At 49.1% G+C, this 18,491-nt stretch overlaps 1 protein-coding gene across 4 annotated transcripts in view; it reads left to right on the top strand.

The window, feature by feature from the left end:
• Positions 1-1,771: 1,771 nt before the first annotated feature.
• The window catches only part of ZEB2 (zinc finger E-box binding homeobox 2), a 196,881-nt gene continuing 180,161 nt past the window's right edge, over positions 1,772-18,491 (top strand). The window contains exons 1-2 of one of the 4 annotated variants that reach the window (XM_070731488.1): positions 1,772-2,245; positions 5,180-5,318. In XM_070731488.1, coding sequence (XP_070587589.1) covers positions 5,246-5,318 — 73 coding nt within the window. In that variant the 5' untranslated portion in view covers positions 1,772-2,245; positions 5,180-5,245. Of the gene's footprint in view, positions 2,246-2,573; positions 2,580-4,458; positions 4,487-4,600; positions 4,817-5,179; positions 5,319-18,491 lie in introns of those variants that run through there. The other 3 variants (XM_070731491.1, XM_070731489.1, XM_070731490.1) reach the window with 3 other exon arrangements.

The following is an 18,491-nucleotide window of genomic DNA, read 5'->3' as shown; positions in this document are numbered from 1 at the left end:
TTTCTTTCGCTCTCTCTTTCATATATACAAACACACATACTGATCTGCCTACAAAGCAGCTTTTTGATTAACCAAATATAAGTGTATTGGTTAAGAACACATTTTAAGTTTCTCCTCTGTGGTGCGTATGTGTTTAAAGGTTCCCCCGGGAATGTGGACTCGGAATTGGTTAATAATGTGCAATACTTGCTAAATTGCTGACTTCCAGATGTTGGGAGGGGGTGAGGGGAAAAAACCCAGAAGAGAAATATCTTTCTTGTTTAAGACCTACATAACCTGATTGGATTAGGACAGGCACGTCATATTGGGAACCGTTTTTGAGTGATGATTTAATTAACCATACAATCGAAAGCTGTATTGTCTAGGACATCCCAGTCCGATTTGCATAACCAATCCCCACAGTGCAAAGGTGGAGTCTAAAGGCCTAATTTTCATTTTTTTTAAAATTAAAAAAAAGCTTCCCCCAAAGTCCCCCCAAATACACATACTACACTTGTTGCCTCTAGGAACCATAGCTATCAAATATTATATTTATCTAAGTGCCTGTGTGTGTGCATATAAATATGCATACACATACACATACACATGTATAGTATAGTATAGTATAGTATAGTATAGTATAGTATAGTATAGTATAGTATAGTATAGTATAGTATAGTATAGTATAGTATAGTATAGTATAGTATAGTATAGTATAGTATAGTATAGTATAGTATAGTATAGTATAGTATAGTATAGTATGTAGTGTGTAGTGTGTAGTGTGTCTGGTGTATAATGTATAGTATAAGGCATAGACATAGCATAGCAAGGTGTGTGTGTGTGTGTGTGTGTGCATATAGATAGAAGAGGTGTTCGTGCATGTATGTTTGTGTGTGTACTCGTGAGAATAGGTAGGATGCATACTATTCGGCAAATTCGGCTTACCTTCAAGGTTCATTTCTAAAAAAAAACCTTGCTCAAATCTCCCCTTATTATTCTTATGTAACTCATATGCCTCTGAATGTTTCTTATGAGCCTTTATTTTTTTACACTGCTCTTTCACACACAGAGTAAGGCCCTATCTCTTTGCAAAGATATGCTGGGACGGGGGAGGGAGAAAATTCATGAATGTCTGAATTAAGTGGGGGAAATGTTAATTTCTCTATTCTGCCAAGAGGGGGGATTGATTTCCATACCCAAACACAGACAGTAAACTACCTCCGTTGGGCAGCAGGTCCTTTGAATTCAGAAAGGCTTTACTTCCAAGTAAGACTGCAGAGGACCAAAGGCTCCGGATACAAACGCCGGAGTTAGGCGAGGGTCGGAAAGAGGCACGGAATTCAGGGGGTCATTTGTTCTCTTCCTTGCCCCTATGCTTGCCACCCTCACCCCCTCTCCGTTCCCCAGAAATGTTGTTGGGTTTGTGTTGCGTGATCCCGGAGGCCTGGCTATCCTCGGAGGGGCATCATCTCCCAAGGCCTCGCCTGGGCGGGGAGACGCGACTCTTTTCAAAGCCCCAAGGTGGCTCGCGGTAACTTTCAGCTCCTTAGAGTTGTGTGTGGCGAGTTCTGGCGAATGGGGCTTCGTCGCTTTCCGCCTTGCATCCAGTAGGATTCAGTAGGGAGGATAATGATGCCAAAGGCTTGATGGCTGGGGAGGGAAGGAGGGAGGGAGGGAAGGAGGCAGGGCAGGGAGGGAGAAAGAGAGAGAGAGGGAGGGAGGGTGGGTGGGTGAAAAAGAGGAGGGAAGCGCGGAGGGAGGGAGGTGGAATTGCATTTCTTCCACTAAAGCGTTTGCGGAGACTTCAAGGTATAATCTATCCCAGATCCTTCCTTTTTTTTTTCCCAGAGAGAAACTTGGCGATCACGTTTCCACATGATGCTCACGTTTGGTGCTCTTCAATTATCCCTCGCCACAAAGATAGGTGGCGTGTGTTTCAGGGTCCTCCCTCTCTCCTCTCTCTCCGACAGAGAAGAAAAAGAAAAAAATGCCATTAGAAGAGGCGTAACACGTCAGTCCGTCCCCAGGTTTGTGTTTCCTGAGTGGCAGAAAGAGATCAGTCCTAACCTGCCCAGCAGGAATAACGGTCCCTCCCGACAACTCTTGGAGAAGCCTCTGACCAACCTCCCCTCCACTCCGCCAGCTACAGCTCCCTGCACCTTTCCCCTTTTTTTTTCTTTTTCTTTTTCCCCTTCTTCACTCCGCGGCTTTTTCATGCTTCTTCCTCTCTTCGCTGCTGGCTAAAACTACAAACAAGACTTCGCAGGTACGTTCTCTCCGATATATATATATATATTTCCTTCTCTTCTTTTTTGCTCCCACTCCCCGCTTCCTTCGGATTTTCTCTTTCTCCCCTCTGATTTTACACAATTGCTGGCTTAGGGAGGGAGGGGGATCTGTTTTCCTTGCCTGTAGCTGGGGAGGAAGTGGTGATGAAGGGAGAGGATTCTCAGTCCCCCCACACTCACACTTAGAAATTTGAGTTCCTTTGAAAAACAAATAAAAATAAAAATAAAGGAGTCTCAATCTTGTTCTGCGAACTGTTCTCTTACCCAGGGGAAGAACTCGGGGTTTCTCCCATCCCTACACTGGCTAACCAGGTAGAAAAAGTTATTTCTTCCCCTCTGTGGGCGAGCGTGGATGTCTTTATTTTACAGTTCTCAGCCGAAGGGAAGGGAAGAAAGTTCTACTTTCCAAATTTAGGTCTCTTTCGGGCAAAGGGTTATTCTGGCTTTCCTTCAGGTTCGCATTTACACATCTTAAAGTTTGCACATACCTGTTAATGATTTTCAAGCTGTGAGTAAGTACAGCACAGCCATGGCTGGATAATAAGATGGTAACTGAGTTTTGCTTTTGAAAGGGACCCCTGGCAAACATTATTATGATTATTATGGTGATGGTTATTCCTTCTGCTTAGCAAGTTTCATTTCTTGCTTTTATTTTCTGACCTTGGGTGAAGTAACAATTCGGCTTCTGGGATTCTTACCCAGGAAGTGAAAGTAGTGACTGGAACTAGTTTGAAAGTCATTTAGAGACAGAGAGAGAGAGAAAAGAGATAACCTAGGAAGAGACCTGAGGATGAAATCTTCCATTTTTTCAAATACCGGCTACTTTAAAATAAATCTTCCATTTTTTCAAAATACCGGCTACTTTAAAATAAAAATAGTTTTTAAAAAAAATATATCCAAGAAAGGTGGGTAGTCCCTTACAAACCTTGAGGTCGAGTTTCTCTGTTCTGTTTTCTTCCCCGATTTTGTCACCAACTCAAGAAATCTATCAGGGCGCTGCTGGTTAGTTTTGCTTTGAATAATTTGCTCGCTTCCTCCCCGGCTTGGGTTTTTTTTAAAAAAAAAATTAAAAAACCCCTTAGCACAGAATGGCAAACTCTTTAGAGTTACAAGTCTCCAGCCACAAGGCTCGGAGCGTCTCTATTCGGTCATCCGCTCACACTTTAGTGCGAGGCTCAAAGATGGGCGAGACCAGCAAGACCGGGGCGCTCGGCTGAGTTCTCCTTGGAGCCAGTTGGCGCTTTACCTGCGCCGCCACCGGGGATTCTTTCAAGAGCAGCTTCCAAATTGTCCCCCCGCGCCGCGAGATTTTATTTTATTTTTTAAAAAACGGTTAACAACAACAATACCCATAAAGGAGCGGCTAACCTTAGAAGAGGAGAGAATCACCCCTCGCCTGGAAAAGCCTGCAAAGTTTCTTTTTGTTGTTGTTCCGAGTAGCTCCCCGTTACTCCCAAGTAAACTTAACTGTCACGCGAAGGCGCAAGAGAGGATGCCGCGAAGCCAGCCCGAGCGTCCATTTTTAGGCGGCCAAAGAGCCTTGGTAAATATGGGAAGGGCAGACAAAAGACGAGGTGAGGATGCATTCGGTTCAGGAGATCAAGGGGTTAATCGCCCTTGTTTTACAGATTGCATCTGTTACATCTTTTATGGTTGCCCGCGCGCCCCCTCCCCTCTCCTCTTTCCACCCACCCCCCACTCCCCTCCTTCCCTCCCTATCTCACCAGCCCCGGCTATAACTAATCCTCCAGTCGGTGCAGCGTGCGCGGTTGTTTGGTGGTTGTTGTTGTTTTGTGTGTGTGTATGTGTGTGCGCGTTTGTGCGTGAGCGCGCGCGCGTGTTAAAGCTACAGCCTGGCCTCTCCAAGCTCCTACCGCGAGGGTTTCCCCCCAGTTTTTTTGACAAGCTCGACCTCGGCCGCCGTGCGCCCCCGCCCCATCCCCCGAACGAGCCCGCCGCCTTCCACCCGCAGCTCGAACGCGCGCGGGAGAGCGCCCCGGGGGGAAGCGATGGTGCCGGCGGAAGAGTTGGACGCTCCGGCCGCTCTTCCTCCTCCTCTTCCTCCTCCTCCTTCTCTCTTCCCCTCCCCAAGGTTCCTTCTGGAGGAGAGCTGAAATGACATACGGGTGGTGGTGGGGGGACGGTTTGGGCAAGGGGGGGTTGGAGTGGGGGGGGAGAGAGAAAAAGACCGAGAGATCCCGCGCTGCGTGACTTTAAAAGTGAGAGAAACCTGCGGGGGGAGGGGAGGGAGAGGGAAAGAAGGCTGTGCGGGATAGCCAAAGCGACAAGCCGCTTGTGTGTGAGTGTATGTGTGGCTTCTTATCAGCCTCCAGCCATGTGCGGTGAGATGTATTCTGTGCGCCACGGCGTATGCAAAGTAGGCACGGCGGCGTTGGAGAGATCCTGAGTACTTTTTTTCGGAAGAAACCAAAATCCGCCCAGCCATTTGAGCCCAGCTATTTCTCTTGTTTGCGTGTGTGTGAGCGAAATTAACCTCGAGTGCATTCCCCTATAGGTCATGAGTCATTTTGAAGATGTAGCGGTTGCGTGTATGTATTTATGTGGGCCTCGCTCTTCTCTCTCTCTGATCTCCTTTTGCCGGTGGAGGCATAATAATCACGCCTAATAACACGAATAAACAAGCAAATAAAAGCAGCGCCATGGCGCGGGGGAATGAAGGAGCGGAGAGGAGAGCTGCCTCCCCCCACCCGCCCCGTTATTTCGAGGGGGGGCTGCTCAGCCCGGGCCGTGTCCGGGCAAAGGGGGGGTCTCCTTCCGTGCTGGGGTGGGGGGAAGTTGGGGGGGAAAGTGGAGGGGGGGATCGCCAGCTCCGTGGGTTCCCGTTGGCGCCCTGCGTTTGAACGGGATCTCGCCATGCCCACCCGGTTCCCTCTGTTTGGTTGTTCCCATAGAGTCTGCGTGCTGCTGAATCAGAGAGCCGAGTCCATGCGAGCGAGCCATCTGATCCCCTCTTATCAATGAAGCAGCAGATCATGGCGGATGGCCCCAGGTGTAAGAGGCGAAAACAAGCCAACCCGAGAAGGAAAAACGGTAAGGGGGTGAGAAAAGCCGGGGGGGCGGCGGCGGCGAAGGGTGGGGGGCGAGAGAGGAAAGGAGCGCGGGACTTCAGAGCCGGGCGCGGAACCTTCCGTCAAACTTTTTTTTTCTTTTCTTTGGTTGATTTTTTTTCCTCCCCCTCCTTGGCTTCTTTTTCACTTTTTTGGCTCAATTGGAAGAGAAAAAAGACTGGAGCGGTGGAGGGGGGGGTAAATCGGAGAGGAAGCGGACGAAGGGGCGAGGAGGGCGATCGGGAAGGACGGGGGGGCGGGGAGGGAGTCCAGGATCAGAGGACACCCCCCTCTTCCCTCTCCCCGAACCCTGGATTTTTGGACCGGCGCCCGGCGATGGGCTTGTTTCGGTGGCGGAGCAAAAAGGGGGGGGAGAGGAGCGCCCGAAGAGAAAGAAAGAGAAAGAGGGCTCGCTCGGCTTGTTGTCTGTTTGCTGAAGGGAAGCGGCGGCGGGGGGGGGGGGGAGTCGGTTGAAGGGAATCCAGCCCAGGGTGAGTGTCAGGGGGGATCCCCAGGCGTTTCTATTCCGGTATGTGTGTGCCCGATCTCCCCCTCCCTCGAGCGCCGTAGGATCCCATTCCTTTATAGTATTTTCTTTAACGTGTGCCCCCACCCCGTGCGGGCGGGCGCCTTTCTCTTTCCCTTTGGAGAAGTCCGATCAAAGTAGGCAGGGAAAAGATCTCAGTGGCGTTGTTGTTGTTGTTGTCGTTTCTTCTTGGAGGGCAGATTCTTTCAGAAAGGAAGTGGGGGACTCCGGGCGCTTAGAGAGAGGGGGGGAAATGGGAGAGAGGAGAGGTTCCCCTCCCCTCCTTTTTAAAGCTGGGGGAGGGAGAGAGAGAGGGAGGGAGAGAGAGGGGAGGGAGAGAGAGAGAGAGAAGCTGAAAGTTTCTCGCCCGAAGCCTTAGAGCGACTCAGCTAACGGTCCAGGAGGAACTGCTCGGCTTCCCAAAGCCGACGAGATCGCCCAGGAAGACCCATTAGATCCCTCCCTGCCTTTCCGCCTCTCTCTCTCTCTCTTTCTCTCTCGCCAGGCTTTCCTCGCCCTCGGGCCCGCCGTTGTCTCTTCCTGCTTTTCCCTTTGATCCCTCTGCTTTCCCTTGCCACAGCCGTCGCTCATCCAAAGCCGCCCCCCCGCCCCACACCCGGCTTTCTTTCTCACACACAAGAAAAGCGAGCTTGAAAAAGAAAGAAGAGGGCGGCCGGGGGGGGGGGGAGAAAGAGGCACTTTTGAACGCGTCCAGGACTTTTCACGTTGTCATGATCAGCCCTTGCTATGGATCCCCCCCCCCCTCTCTTTTTCTCTGTGTGTGTATGTGTGGAGGGGGGTTTCTGGCAGAGATTAGGGAAAAGAGGGGGTGGATTGGAAGAGATTTTTTTTTAACAGCTTCATTAAAACACACAGGAAAACCCAAACCGCTAAGTCAGAGAGGCTGGGAAAAGCGGGGCGGGGAAGACCGAAGGGACAGCAGCGTGAGAAATTTTACTCTGAACTGGCGGAAGAGTTTACTTGGGACTTAAACGCTAGCTTTCCTTCGCCAAGGAAACCTCTCCGTGGACGGCAATCATGGGAATGCAATGCTTGTAGGGTGTGATTTTTCCAGGCCGCTCCCCCCCCCCCCTATGATCTCCGCGGCCTTTGGGGAAACTTGTGGGGAAAGGTTAGGTTCACTAAGATACACTTCCAGGGTGGATTTTTTTACTTTTGCCAACTCTTTTGCTGCTGGTGGTGGTGGTGGGGCGCCCATTCTCCTGCTTTTTCTCACAGCTTCCAGAGTTTTCCCCGTCTCCTAACACAGAGAGAGAGAGAGAGAGAGAGAAAGAGAGAGAGAGAGAGAGAGAGAGAGAGAGAGAGAGAGAGAGAGAGAGAGAGAGAGTAAATTCCATCCAACTGCAGTGTCTCTGTAATAATCCATGTGATCCAGCCTCGCTATTAAGAGTTGCAGCAACTTTTCTTTAAAGAGGGTGGTGGTGGCACCGAGCGAACGAGAGAGAAAGTATCAACCGGTCTTTGAAAAACCCGGTTAGCTTTTTCCAGCAGCCCGACTTCGAAACCGGGACGGTGGGAGAATTAAAATACAGACAAACGCTTGCTGTGTTGGGTGGCTATCTGAGTTGGGGGGTTTTTATCCCTGCGGCCGGGTGACGAGTCAAATGGGGTGGCAGTAATGGGGGCTTTTAGACCCAGAAACTCTGGGTTAAAGTAAGTTGCGTGAGCTGCTATTTCTTCTCTCCCCGCCCCCATTTCATGTTGCCTTTAATCTCCTTCTTAAGGTACTTTCTGGTAGGGGGGGAGAGGAACCACCCCACCCCCCGAAGCGAGTCCTTTCCAGCCCGGCTGAAAGTGTCCCCTTCCAGGTTAAGGGTAGACCTTCTTTAAGGTGGTCTGGCCAGAGGAAAAAAACCTCCTTCCTTCTCTAGCTACCTATCCGCTGCCTGAGAGGCCCAGGGCCCTAGGGAAAGCTCCCTCTCGATTCTCTACTTTTTCCTTTTTGCCGAATGATGAAAACGCTGCTTATCGATCGGCGTCAAATCGACGCGGATCTTGAAGGATCTCTCCTTCCCCTCCCCACCTCCCTTGACAGGAGGACAGAAGAGGATGGCTGGTCAGATCTCTGAGTCAAGATAAAATGTTTCCACCGCCCCCGCCACTCTTTCAGGACCAACGCACCAAAAACCACCTTCTCCCTCTAAGGTCTTTCTAAGAAAAAGGGTGGGATGCTCTTCTTTCAGACTAGAGGTCGGTTTGTTGTTCTGTTCCGTTTTGTTTTTCTTTAGAAGCGGGCCCCGTTTCGAGACAGGATGGGGTGGTTTTAATCCACTTTATTTATCGCTCTCAGAGGTTTTGTGTGCTTGCGCGCAGGGTAAGACTGTTAGCTTATCTTTCTAAAGCTTGTCCGCTCCCCTGCGGTAAATATCTGCCTGTATATCTTAGACGTTCCATATTTCCTCTTAACAGTTTGATCGAGAGGAAGAAGGGGGGGAGAAAAGAAATGACATTAGTGGCATGTGATAATATGCATACCATGCGAACAGGAAGCAGGCGCGATTAGAGAGCATGCAAGGGAGAAAAAAACAGAATAATTATTAATTTTGCTACCCCAGCTTTCTAGTGACTGGAATCTTGAGGCGAGGCTGGGAAGGGATTGAGCCCCGAAATTTGAATCATCCACTCTCTTTTTAATTCCTCCGAACTTCTGTGATACTTTTCAGAGTCGCCAACCTGAAGTTTCGAAACCGCCCCAGCAACGTGTTGCAACTGAGGGGAAAGCTAGGCCAGCTCTCTCTTCCTATCCGAGATGTTATAATTTGTTGTTTTCTTTTATTTCTCCAGCGAGAAATGCTCCGATTTGGAGTCGCGAGAAAATGTGTTCCTTTCTCTTCCCTCTCATCTCACCGTGGAGGTTGCTGGCTATATCTCTCTCCCGGAGTATATTTTCTGTTTTCTCTTTCTCTCCTCCACTCTTCTGGATTGGAGAGTAGAAAGTGGGGAGAATTGTGACTTGATTGAGGATCTGTTCTCCCCCCCCCCGCCCCGCACCCGCTAGTAAAGTTGCACTGAATGCAACTGGTAGGCTAAGGTATCGCCCAGAAGAAATTCAAGGGTTTCGTGCTTAGGATCCAAGTATTGTTGGGGGTTTTTTTAAGCTTCCGTAAAAGGGGGGAATCAGGACAGAGCAGAAGAAGCCCTCCAATTCGGAGCGTATCTCTAGAGTGATAGGATTCTCTCTCTCTCTCTCTTTCTATAGGATTTGATTTGTTGATTGTTTTCAATTGATAGCCGTCCTAATTAAGGAGTAAAACCCCGAACTGCAACCGTGGATGTTGACTGGCACTGTTGAAAGACAAGCTGCTGATTCTCCTTATGACAGAGGTGTTGTTTTGGTTGTCTTGGAAGCCAACGAATTGACTAGGAGGGAAAGGGAACTGGAGCTGGCAGTTGGAGGGTGATCTAGAACAGTGTTTTTCAACCAGTGTGCCGTGGCACACTAGTGTGCCGCGAGACATGGTCAGGTGTGCCACGAAGCTCAGAGAGAAAGAAAACAAGAGAGAAAGCAAGCAAGAGAGAGAGAGAAAGAAAGCAAGAGAGAAAGAGAACAAGAGAGAAAGAAAGCAAGAGAGAGAAAGAAAGAATGCAAGAGAGAGAGAGAGAAAGAGAGGGAGGGAAGGTGGGAGAGAGAAAGACATAGAGGGAAGTAGGGAGGGAGAGAGAAAGAGAGCAAAAAAGAGGGAAGAATGAAGAGAGAAAGAGGGATGGAGAGAGAGAGAAAGAGAAAAAGAGGGAGAGAAAGAGGGAGAAATACTGTAGAGCCAAAGGGAGGAAGAGAGAGAATATTTTTGTCCAAATTTTTTTTAGCCCCCCCCCCCCCCCCCAAATGTGCCCCATGGTTTTGTAAATGTAAAAAATGTGCCGCGGCTCAAAAAAGGTTGAAAATCACTGATCTAGAAGGATCAAGGTTAGTGCAAAGGGGGCCCCCCAAGGAGATCCAAAGATTAAGTTAGGGGAAGTGAAATGCCTAAACTTGGGTTTTGCAGGAAAGTTGTGTCAACTGGTGACTGAAAAGCTGGCCCTACCAAGGGAAGCAAGAGGCAACATTCCCTGCACAGAACCACATTCCTCACCTTCCCTTCTCCACTGGGGCTGCCTCAAAAAGTCCCCCCCTTCCTATCTACCTTGTTGGAAACTTTCCCCAAGTTCTAACTCTGCTGTCTTGAGTTATATCCCTCTTCCACCGCCACTGGTGAAGCCAACTTGGATGATGATAATAATAATAATAATAATAATAATAATAATAATAATAATAATAATAATAATAATAATTATTATTATTAATAATAATAATAATAATAATAATAATAATAATAATAATAATAATAATAATAATAATAATAATAATAATAATGCATAACAAAGTCCTAGACGCTTGGGAAGTATTCGACTTGTGATATTGTGATACGAAATCCAGCATATAAATCTCGTTTGCTGTGTATTACTGTTTTTCTGAATATTATAATAATAATAACAACAACAACAACCTATTGCTGCAAGCCTACCTGAGTCCTCAGGGAGTGGTTGGCATATAAATTAAATTAATTAAATTAAATTAAATTAATAGTAGCCACAAAACAGGGGAAGTGGTGGGACTCTTCACCCTAACAAGAAGAGGGATCCTCCTCTTCTCTCTCTCCCTCTCTCTCTCTCCCTCCCTCTCTCTCTCCCTCTCCCTCTCTCTCTCTCTCTTTGGAATAAGAGCAAAGGGGCTCATGTATTTTTTGCAGCCAGGACTTGACCAAATTGGCTGCCTTAAAAGACAAAACACCCAGTCACAAGGTGCTAGAATGAAGACACACCTGCACACCTGGTCTCTCTCTCTCAGACACAGAGAGAGTTTGCTGGGGTTCTCTGCCTCAAAACCCTCCCCAAGGAACTGGCAGAAGGGAAAAGACAGCAGGGCTGATTCCTACCCCAAACCCTGCCGGCCTGAGATGCCTTAGCTTTTTTCCCTAATCTTTTGGGGTTCCATGATAGCTTGCACCAAACGACCCTCTGAGAACTCCTAGGATTCTCTGGGCTGCTCCCGTTTTTTTCCCCCTGGAGAAGGCGATAAGGCGGAAAAGGGTAGGGGTGGGGGATGGGAGTATTGAGAGGCAGCTGCGCTTTGGAAGAGCATCTTAGGTGTGTTGGGTGGGGGCAAAAAGAGAAGCATCTGCCAAGGGGAAAGCAAAGGGGGAGAGAGATGTAGGAGCCCAGAGCAAGCAATTTGGGATTCCCTCCCTCCCCGTCCCTGTCTTTCCTCCCCACTTCAGGCGCCTTTATGAACACAACTTTATGTCGGGACAAATCTCGCTTTCTTGACAGGTAGAGCAGGTGATATGTGTAGGGAAGATGACTTTGGCAGAGTTCAGGCCTCCCTCCCTTCTAAAAAAATATTCTGGATCTCTTCTTTGCTCCAAAAGAACTGTAGATTGCAGCGGGGCAGGCTTCAGAGCACAGGCCCAGGTCTAACCTAAGGCCCTGCTGCGGGAGGCTGCCTTCTCCCTTGTCAAGGTGGATGTATTTATTTTTGTCTGAGGAGGTTTGCTAGCGGCTGAGAATAGTATCCTCCAGGGAATCTGTTCCCGACCAAGTTAAAACTAGGACAATCCCAGAGCTGAGCTTCTTTCGAATTGTCCCCCCCTCTTGAATCTTATCACACACACCCCACACCCATTTATGTCATTGTGCCCCCCTCCCCATGCCCACCTCCAAATTATACTGGCCCTGAGTCTGTTTGAGATGAATTCACGCATGGAGTTTAAAAGTGTGTGTGTGTGTGTGTGTGTGTGTGTGTGTGTGTGTGTGTTTTAAAGCCACACACAAACATACATCTCAGGGGAGCTTAGAAAAAACCACCAGCTACACGGGAGGGCATTCCCCTAAGGGAGAAACCGCGTTTCTTTTCTCTCTTTTAAAAGTGGGAAGAGAAGTGCAGGATTCTCTGAAAAGCACCGGGGATGTTTAGCTTCGCGAGCATCTGGGCGAGCTGCATTATCCCAGTGCTTTTAAGGTGCATTTTCTCCTCTCTGAAAGGGACGCCTTTGTCCTCTTTTCTAAACCTCTCCCCCCCCGCCACTGCCTCCCCCCCCCCCCGCAACTCCGTGGGCTTCCCAAGGTAGACACTATTTTGTGCCTGTCACCCAGAGAAGGGAGTGCAGGTTTGCAGTGCTCACAGACAATTGATTGTCTGCCCTAATGTGTTTCATTTACATGTTTATAACGTCAATAGTGCTGGGGTGTCCACTGTACCATTCATTCAAGCCTTCTCACAAGGGTACAATTGTCTGAATGGCGAAGTCAGACACCTTTTTTGATTGCTCTTTGGTTGTCTTTTCCCCCTTTTTGAAAGAAAGGAGAGAGAGAGAGAGAGAGAGAGAGAGAGATGTGGCTTGCTTTGCATGCACTTCTTAGTCCATGTCACTGTATATTTTATTTGTGGGAGGAAGAGAAGGAAGGAAGGAAGGAAGGAAGGAAAAGAAAGAAAGAAAGAAAGAAAGATGGGAGAGAGAGCAAGAGCAATTAGTCCATGTCACTGTATATTTTATTTGTGGGAGGAAGAGAAGGAAGGAAGGAAGGAAAAGAAAGAAAGAAAGAAAGAAAGAAAGAAAGAAAGAAAGATGGGAGAGAGAGCAAGAGCAAACGAGCGAGGGGGGAAAACACTAGTTGAAAACGTACAACATGAAGTGCTACCAAGAAAGCAGATGGGAAAGCAAAAGAAGAGGGAAGAGCAGAGAAGCCTCTGGATGTTAAGGGACCCCAACATTTGTAAAGTTGGACAGTTCTGTTCGGTTGCTTTATTAACACCCCCCCCCCAACCTCTCAGGTGACTTGGGTCTAGTTGGGCTCCTGGAGCTCTAGCCTATCCCGATTTGGATTTATTTATTCCACGCTCCTTCACTCCCCTCCCCCCACCTTCTCTCCCAGAAACACATTTTGCTTCTTCAAGGATGCCACCTTACCACCCATTAGGAAAAAGTCCCGTTCCACAACTGCTACAGCGGACTCGACTTTAGGATCGGGGCGTTGCTGCGGCTGCTTCGCTTGTCTCGCTTCCACCCCCACCCCCACCTCCCAAGCCCACTTCCAGCGCCCAGTCGGGAAGCCAATTTGTGAGCATTGATTTGTGTCTGTGGCGGGGGAGTGTGTGAGAGAGGGGCGGAGAAGAGAAGGGTAGCTGGGCATCTAGGGCTGAGGGGGCCCTGCCACTCAGTCTTGGGTGCAGATGCGGGGTGGGGGGGAGAGAAAAAACTGTTCCACTAAATTGCAGTTTCAGGAACTTGCCTGAATCTTAAAGACACTGTAATCGTTTAAAAACAGGGAACGCGAGCGAGTGGGATTTATGCAATCCACTTTTTATTCATCCCTTAAAATGATGAGAAATAGTATCCTCCCCTTGCTCCTCTCCCCCCCCCCCACCCCCCATTTTAAATGTAACCGTTCGTATGTGTTGGGCCTGTTGCTGTTGCTATTACCGCTACTATTTCTCAGAGGAGTTGGGGCGATTTCACCTTTTTCGCTGCTGTTTTTTCCTCTCTCCCAGCGATGGAGGCGAGACTTGAATTAGCCTCCATCTCCCTCCCCCCCCCCCCCCCACTACTGAAAGACAGTCCCATCTCCTTCAGTCATGTCAATTAGGTGTCTAATGTAGCCCTATAGAGCCCATATGGAGACACCCTGGAAAAGGAGGGTTCGCATTACAACTCGGAGGGAGAGAGGGAGAGAGAGCAGGCGGGGAGTGGGGGAAGGCAGGGCAGGGAGAAAGCCTTATTGCTTCCCACCTTGAAAGAGAGAAAACTAGAACGAATTCCCCCGCTGATGAGGTTGGGAAAAGCCTCTTTGTGAGCTTTCCAGCTCTTCTTCTGTATTGCCCTTATTCGTTATTTTAAAGGAGAAGCGTATCTCTCTAGGTATCCATACGTAGCCACGCACACGCTCTCACCGTCCCTGCGTGTGCGTTGTGATTGTTATTGTTGTTGTTGCTATTATTTTCCCGCGTGTGCCTCCCAGGCGAGGCGCACCGACTCACTGCACCGTCAGCTGAACCCCTGACACGGGCGGTCTTTTGAATGCCTTAGGTATGATTTCACTTTCGCTCACATCAATGCTGACCTGAATGCCTTTCATATCTGATCCGCTGTGTCTCTCCCAGTAAACATCCCCTGAGGGGAGAACAAAGAAAGGGGCTCTTCTTCTTAATCACAATTCAGTCCATTCACCCGCCGGCAGGCTAGATTTGCATTCTGCAACAGAAAGCCAAGATGAAAAGAGAAGGAAAGCGAGGGAGAGAGAGAGAGAGTGAGAGAGAGAGAGAAAAGAGGAAAGAAGAGGGTGGCAAAAGAGGGGGGGAGGAAAGAAGGAGAAGAAAAAAGGAGGGAGAGAGAGAGGGTGGAGGCCGAGTCAAATAGCTGAGGTGTTTGTGGCTGTTTGTTGGCCTTCGCCTAGTTACAAGCCTTATATAGCTGCCCAGCCAGCGTTCCCTTTGACAGGCAGATAGTGTTACAAGATGGCATGCGGGTACTATTCGTGGCCACTCGCCGCTCACACTTGAGGCGGAAAGTGTCAGAAAGGGATCAAATGCCGCGCTGGCGGGAGGCGGCCGCGGGGGCGGGGTGGGCGCGGTGAGGCTTGGAGGGTGGGTGGGTGCTGGAGAAGGGGGGGCAGAAGGCAGGTGGATCGAGGTGGGCACCGCTGGGAGTTTGGAGCCTGGAGGCTCGGCGGGGGATTTGCGGGTGTCCCCCCTCCGTGGTGACTTGGCCCTCCGCTTGGCCCTTCCCCCCCCCCAAGCCCCTGGCCCGCGGGCGAAGCTCGCAGGTGGAAACCGCCGACTAGAGAGAGCTTGGCGATGAAAGGGAGAGGCGATTCGCCCAAACCTAGACGGCTGCGCTGGGTCAGGATCCAAAGCCTACTCTGCTCTGCTCTGAAGTGGTGCGTGTTTTGCCCTGGGGAGGTTGGCGCTCTCCCTCTCTCTTTCTCTCTCTCTCTCTCTCTCTCTCTCTCTCACACACACACACACACACACACACACACAAACTTTCACTCTCCCTCTCTCTCAAACACACACACCGATCTTCGCGGCCTGCCTCACCCCGGCCTGATCCCAAGAAACTGGGCTCGCTCTGTCAAAGGGAAGTCGCTAAGCCCTCCGCCTGGAATGTAGCCGCCGATCCAAGCCCTTCGAATTGGGAAGCTGCCGCCACCACTTCCCAGAGCAGCCGTGGGAGTGAGCTCTCTTCCATGGCAGCCGGGCTCCTTTGCTTAGCGAAGCAAGCCAGCAGGGATTGCCCTCCCGAGGCTGCCAGGCCTGGCAATGCGAGGGAGGGAGAGCTGCAGGCCCCGGGCAGCTTTTACCTGAGAGAGATGCTTAGGGAGGGCTAACTTCGTTTATTTTTACTTTTTTATTTTTTGGTTAGAAATCTCTCCAGCCTTGCTTTAAAAGAATCCAACGCAGGTCCTCTGCGAAAAGGAAGCTGCCAGGTTATCATTTTGCACTACGCCCACCAAAATGCACATGTTTTGCTTTCCAGCAAATCCCTCGGCTGGGTCTGCTCAGCACAGCCAAGAGCGGCAAAGTCGCCTGGGGAATTCAGGGCAACTCATTTCCAAGGCAAACCCACCCCTAATGGAGAGCCATCTGAAACGGAAACCTGGGTACATAGGTACCCTTCCTAAATAGAACCACCACTTCCTCGAATTTAGTATAACAATGGCAGCTCCGAAGTTCTCACTCCCACAGGAATGCTGTGAAAAGAGATGGTTTGGTACTTAAGGATGGTGACGCTTAGAGACACGGAGGGGGAAAAAAAAGGGGGGGTATCATTTGCCACTCCTTTTTACACCAAAACCATAAACCATTGAAGAATAGGGGCAGAATTGGGACTGTCCAAAATCAGGGCGCCAGGTGTGGGAAAGGGCAGTTGGGGCAACTTTAGCTTGGCTAAAAGCTATTTTTCCGGCCACTTGGGCAGCACTTTTAATGAAAGCCAGGTAACTTTGAAGAAAAAATGACAATGCATAAATGCAGGTGTGTGCAGTTTTTTGTATTATTGGCATTAATTCCAGCAGAAAATGAACACTTGTAAGAGGCACATTCTTCTGTCTTACTTCAAGTGCTCTCAGTGCTGCCTGATAATGCATGTGGATGTACCTGTTCTTGAAAGGATTCTTTTTTTAAATTACTTATATTACATAACCAGGTTGATGGTGATTGTTATGATTCTCCCTAGGTTCCATTCATCTTGCCTTCCCTGAAAGAGAGTTTTATTTATAACTGTGTCCTGCTTACTAAGAAGTACTTAAGCCCTTGAGCTGTCAAATTTTGCCTACATCCTTCTTTGCCTTCCCTGTTCAGCAAGATAGAGGGAGACGGAGGAAGGGAAAACAGATTGGAAGAGGAGAGGCAAAGAGAGAACATCCAGCTGCTAAGCTTAGGATAACTGATAGAAATCTTATGTGACAAGTTTTCAACTATACAATTTCTTGGTTACTAAATGTCCTTTTCTTTTTTCAGAAACCTCGTGTAGTATGTGCATGTTTGTGTGTGTGTGTGTGTGTGTTAAACAGGTTCAATGTGAATTGCTGTTGAGGTTGATTCTTCTTCTTCCTCCTCCTCTTCCTCCCCCTTCTCTTCCTCTTCTGATAGTAACAGTCGTTTCATCTCCCCTGCCCGTTTCATCATCAACTAGATTGAACGTGTTAAAGGAAATTTAGAGAGATGCTGGAACATGTAAAGTGAGGACTCATATTTCCTGGAGCTACTGTGACAGATTGATATTCCTTCTCTCTCTCTCTTTTTCTCCCTCCCTCTCTCCCCCCTTTTTCTGTCTGTTGGTCTCTCTCTCAAAACAAAAATACTGAAGACATCTAAGAGATGTTACCAGTAGAGAAGCATCTAATATAGATTCCTAGTCTACTCTCCTTTCAAGGCGCTCAAGATTTTACAAGCATTTCTACACCTTACAGCCCCGACCACACTTATCTTTTCCCTTTATTCTCCACTTCGGTATAATCCAAGTTGTAAAAGATTTGGCTACGGTTACTTCAGAGCAAGCACCTTGAGCCCTTTTGGTACCTGGTCCATACAAAGAAAACGGGAAGTCTGTTTGCAAAGGTGTTGGTATTGAAGGTGGCGGGGTGAAGCACTGTGGTATTAACCTACCAGAGAATAGCGGGAACAGAAGGTGTGTGTGTGTGTGTGTGTGTGTGTGTGTGTGTGTGTGTGTGTTTGTGGGGGGTGGGTGTGGGGGGGTGGGAATGTTAACTCTTCCCAAGCAGCTTGGTGTGGTCCCAATAACTTCTTTTAAAACGTTCTTGAGAATTTGGATGCTGTTCACAAAATCTTACCTGAGTCAAAAGGTCCCAAGACTTCTTTTCAAACATTCAGTGAGAAATTGAATGCTGTTCACCGAATTCTGTTTGATTTTTTTTGGGGGGGGGGAGTCCTTTCATACATGTAACAGGCTACAACCCACAACAGATTCAAAAGTAAGTTCGCCTTGCTCGGCACTGGCCCCTCTCGAATTTTGCCCAACTTATTGGGAAAGACCCAGTGAAAACCTTGCAGTTCAGGTGGAAACAGCTGAGGTCACTTTTAGGCAGGACCCGGTGTGGACCCAACTCCACAAGCTAGAGAAGGTGTGCGCCTGGTGTGTGCCGAACCTTTAATTTATGCGCCCCCCCCCCTTAACCCACAGATGCGTGTGTTAAGCTCCATCAACATGGTAGCTCGCTCACGAGTCCCCAGATCAGTGTCACCCACCCCTTCATTGTAAGGCTACTTCGTTCTCGGAGGATGGGTGACTCTGGCCGCAGGGGAAATTAGCACGCTTCCAATGGATTCGCTTTCTTTCGCTGTACTTTTTCTGCTTCTTCCTCCCTGCCCCCTCCTCCTCTCCTTTCCGAAATCTCCATCTCTCACCGGTGGGAGCTTCCTCCTCCTTCCCTCCAGTGATTTTTAACAAAGGGACACAGGCAGAGACACAAGATCCGTAGGTGCCACCATTGGGACGAGCCCCAAAACCCGCCTGCGGTAAAGGGGAAGCACGAGAGAATTAAATGTATTTCGCTAAGTCGCTATACCACAGTGTGCCAAGCTGGTGAAGAGCCCTTTTGTCGCAGCCTCCTGGTGATTTTACGTTTTGTGTGAGTAAGTGTGAGTTACTTGCGTGAGTGAGTGAATGTCCTAGCGAGAGGTTCATTTCTTGCTTCCTGCCTAGGTTGGAGCAGCATTTTTTTTTTTACCAGGATTGAATTTGGGAGAAGGGGACGGTGGAAAATGTTAGCCCCCCTCCTGATGCCTGTAAGCTTGGCTCTAAGGTCTTTTTGTATGCACGTGCACACAACCCAACTCGTGCCTCGGAAAGGGTGCCCGTCAGCCTGGAAGCCCTTCAAACCCCACAGAAACCCCAGCGGCGGCCTCTTCGAGGTGTGCCAGGGGAGCCCCCGCTTAGCTGCGACGTCCACTGCCAAATTATCCCCACAAGGGTGTATTGCGGTACTGCCTTCCCTAGGAACGGCCGAGCGAGCCAGAGTTGCTTTGGAAAGGCGACGCGGAGGCAAAACAGACCAGAAGGTCTGAAGGTTCTTTCACATACACACACACACAAGTTGCATTCCCAAACGGTG

Source organism: Erythrolamprus reginae, chromosome 1 (assembly GCF_031021105.1).
Source record: "Erythrolamprus reginae isolate rEryReg1 chromosome 1, rEryReg1.hap1, whole genome shotgun sequence".
Lineage (NCBI taxonomy): Eukaryota > Metazoa > Chordata > Lepidosauria > Squamata > Dipsadidae > Erythrolamprus > Erythrolamprus reginae.
Note: the sequence above shows the minus strand (reverse complement) of the source record. Positions and strands in the feature narration are given on the sequence as shown.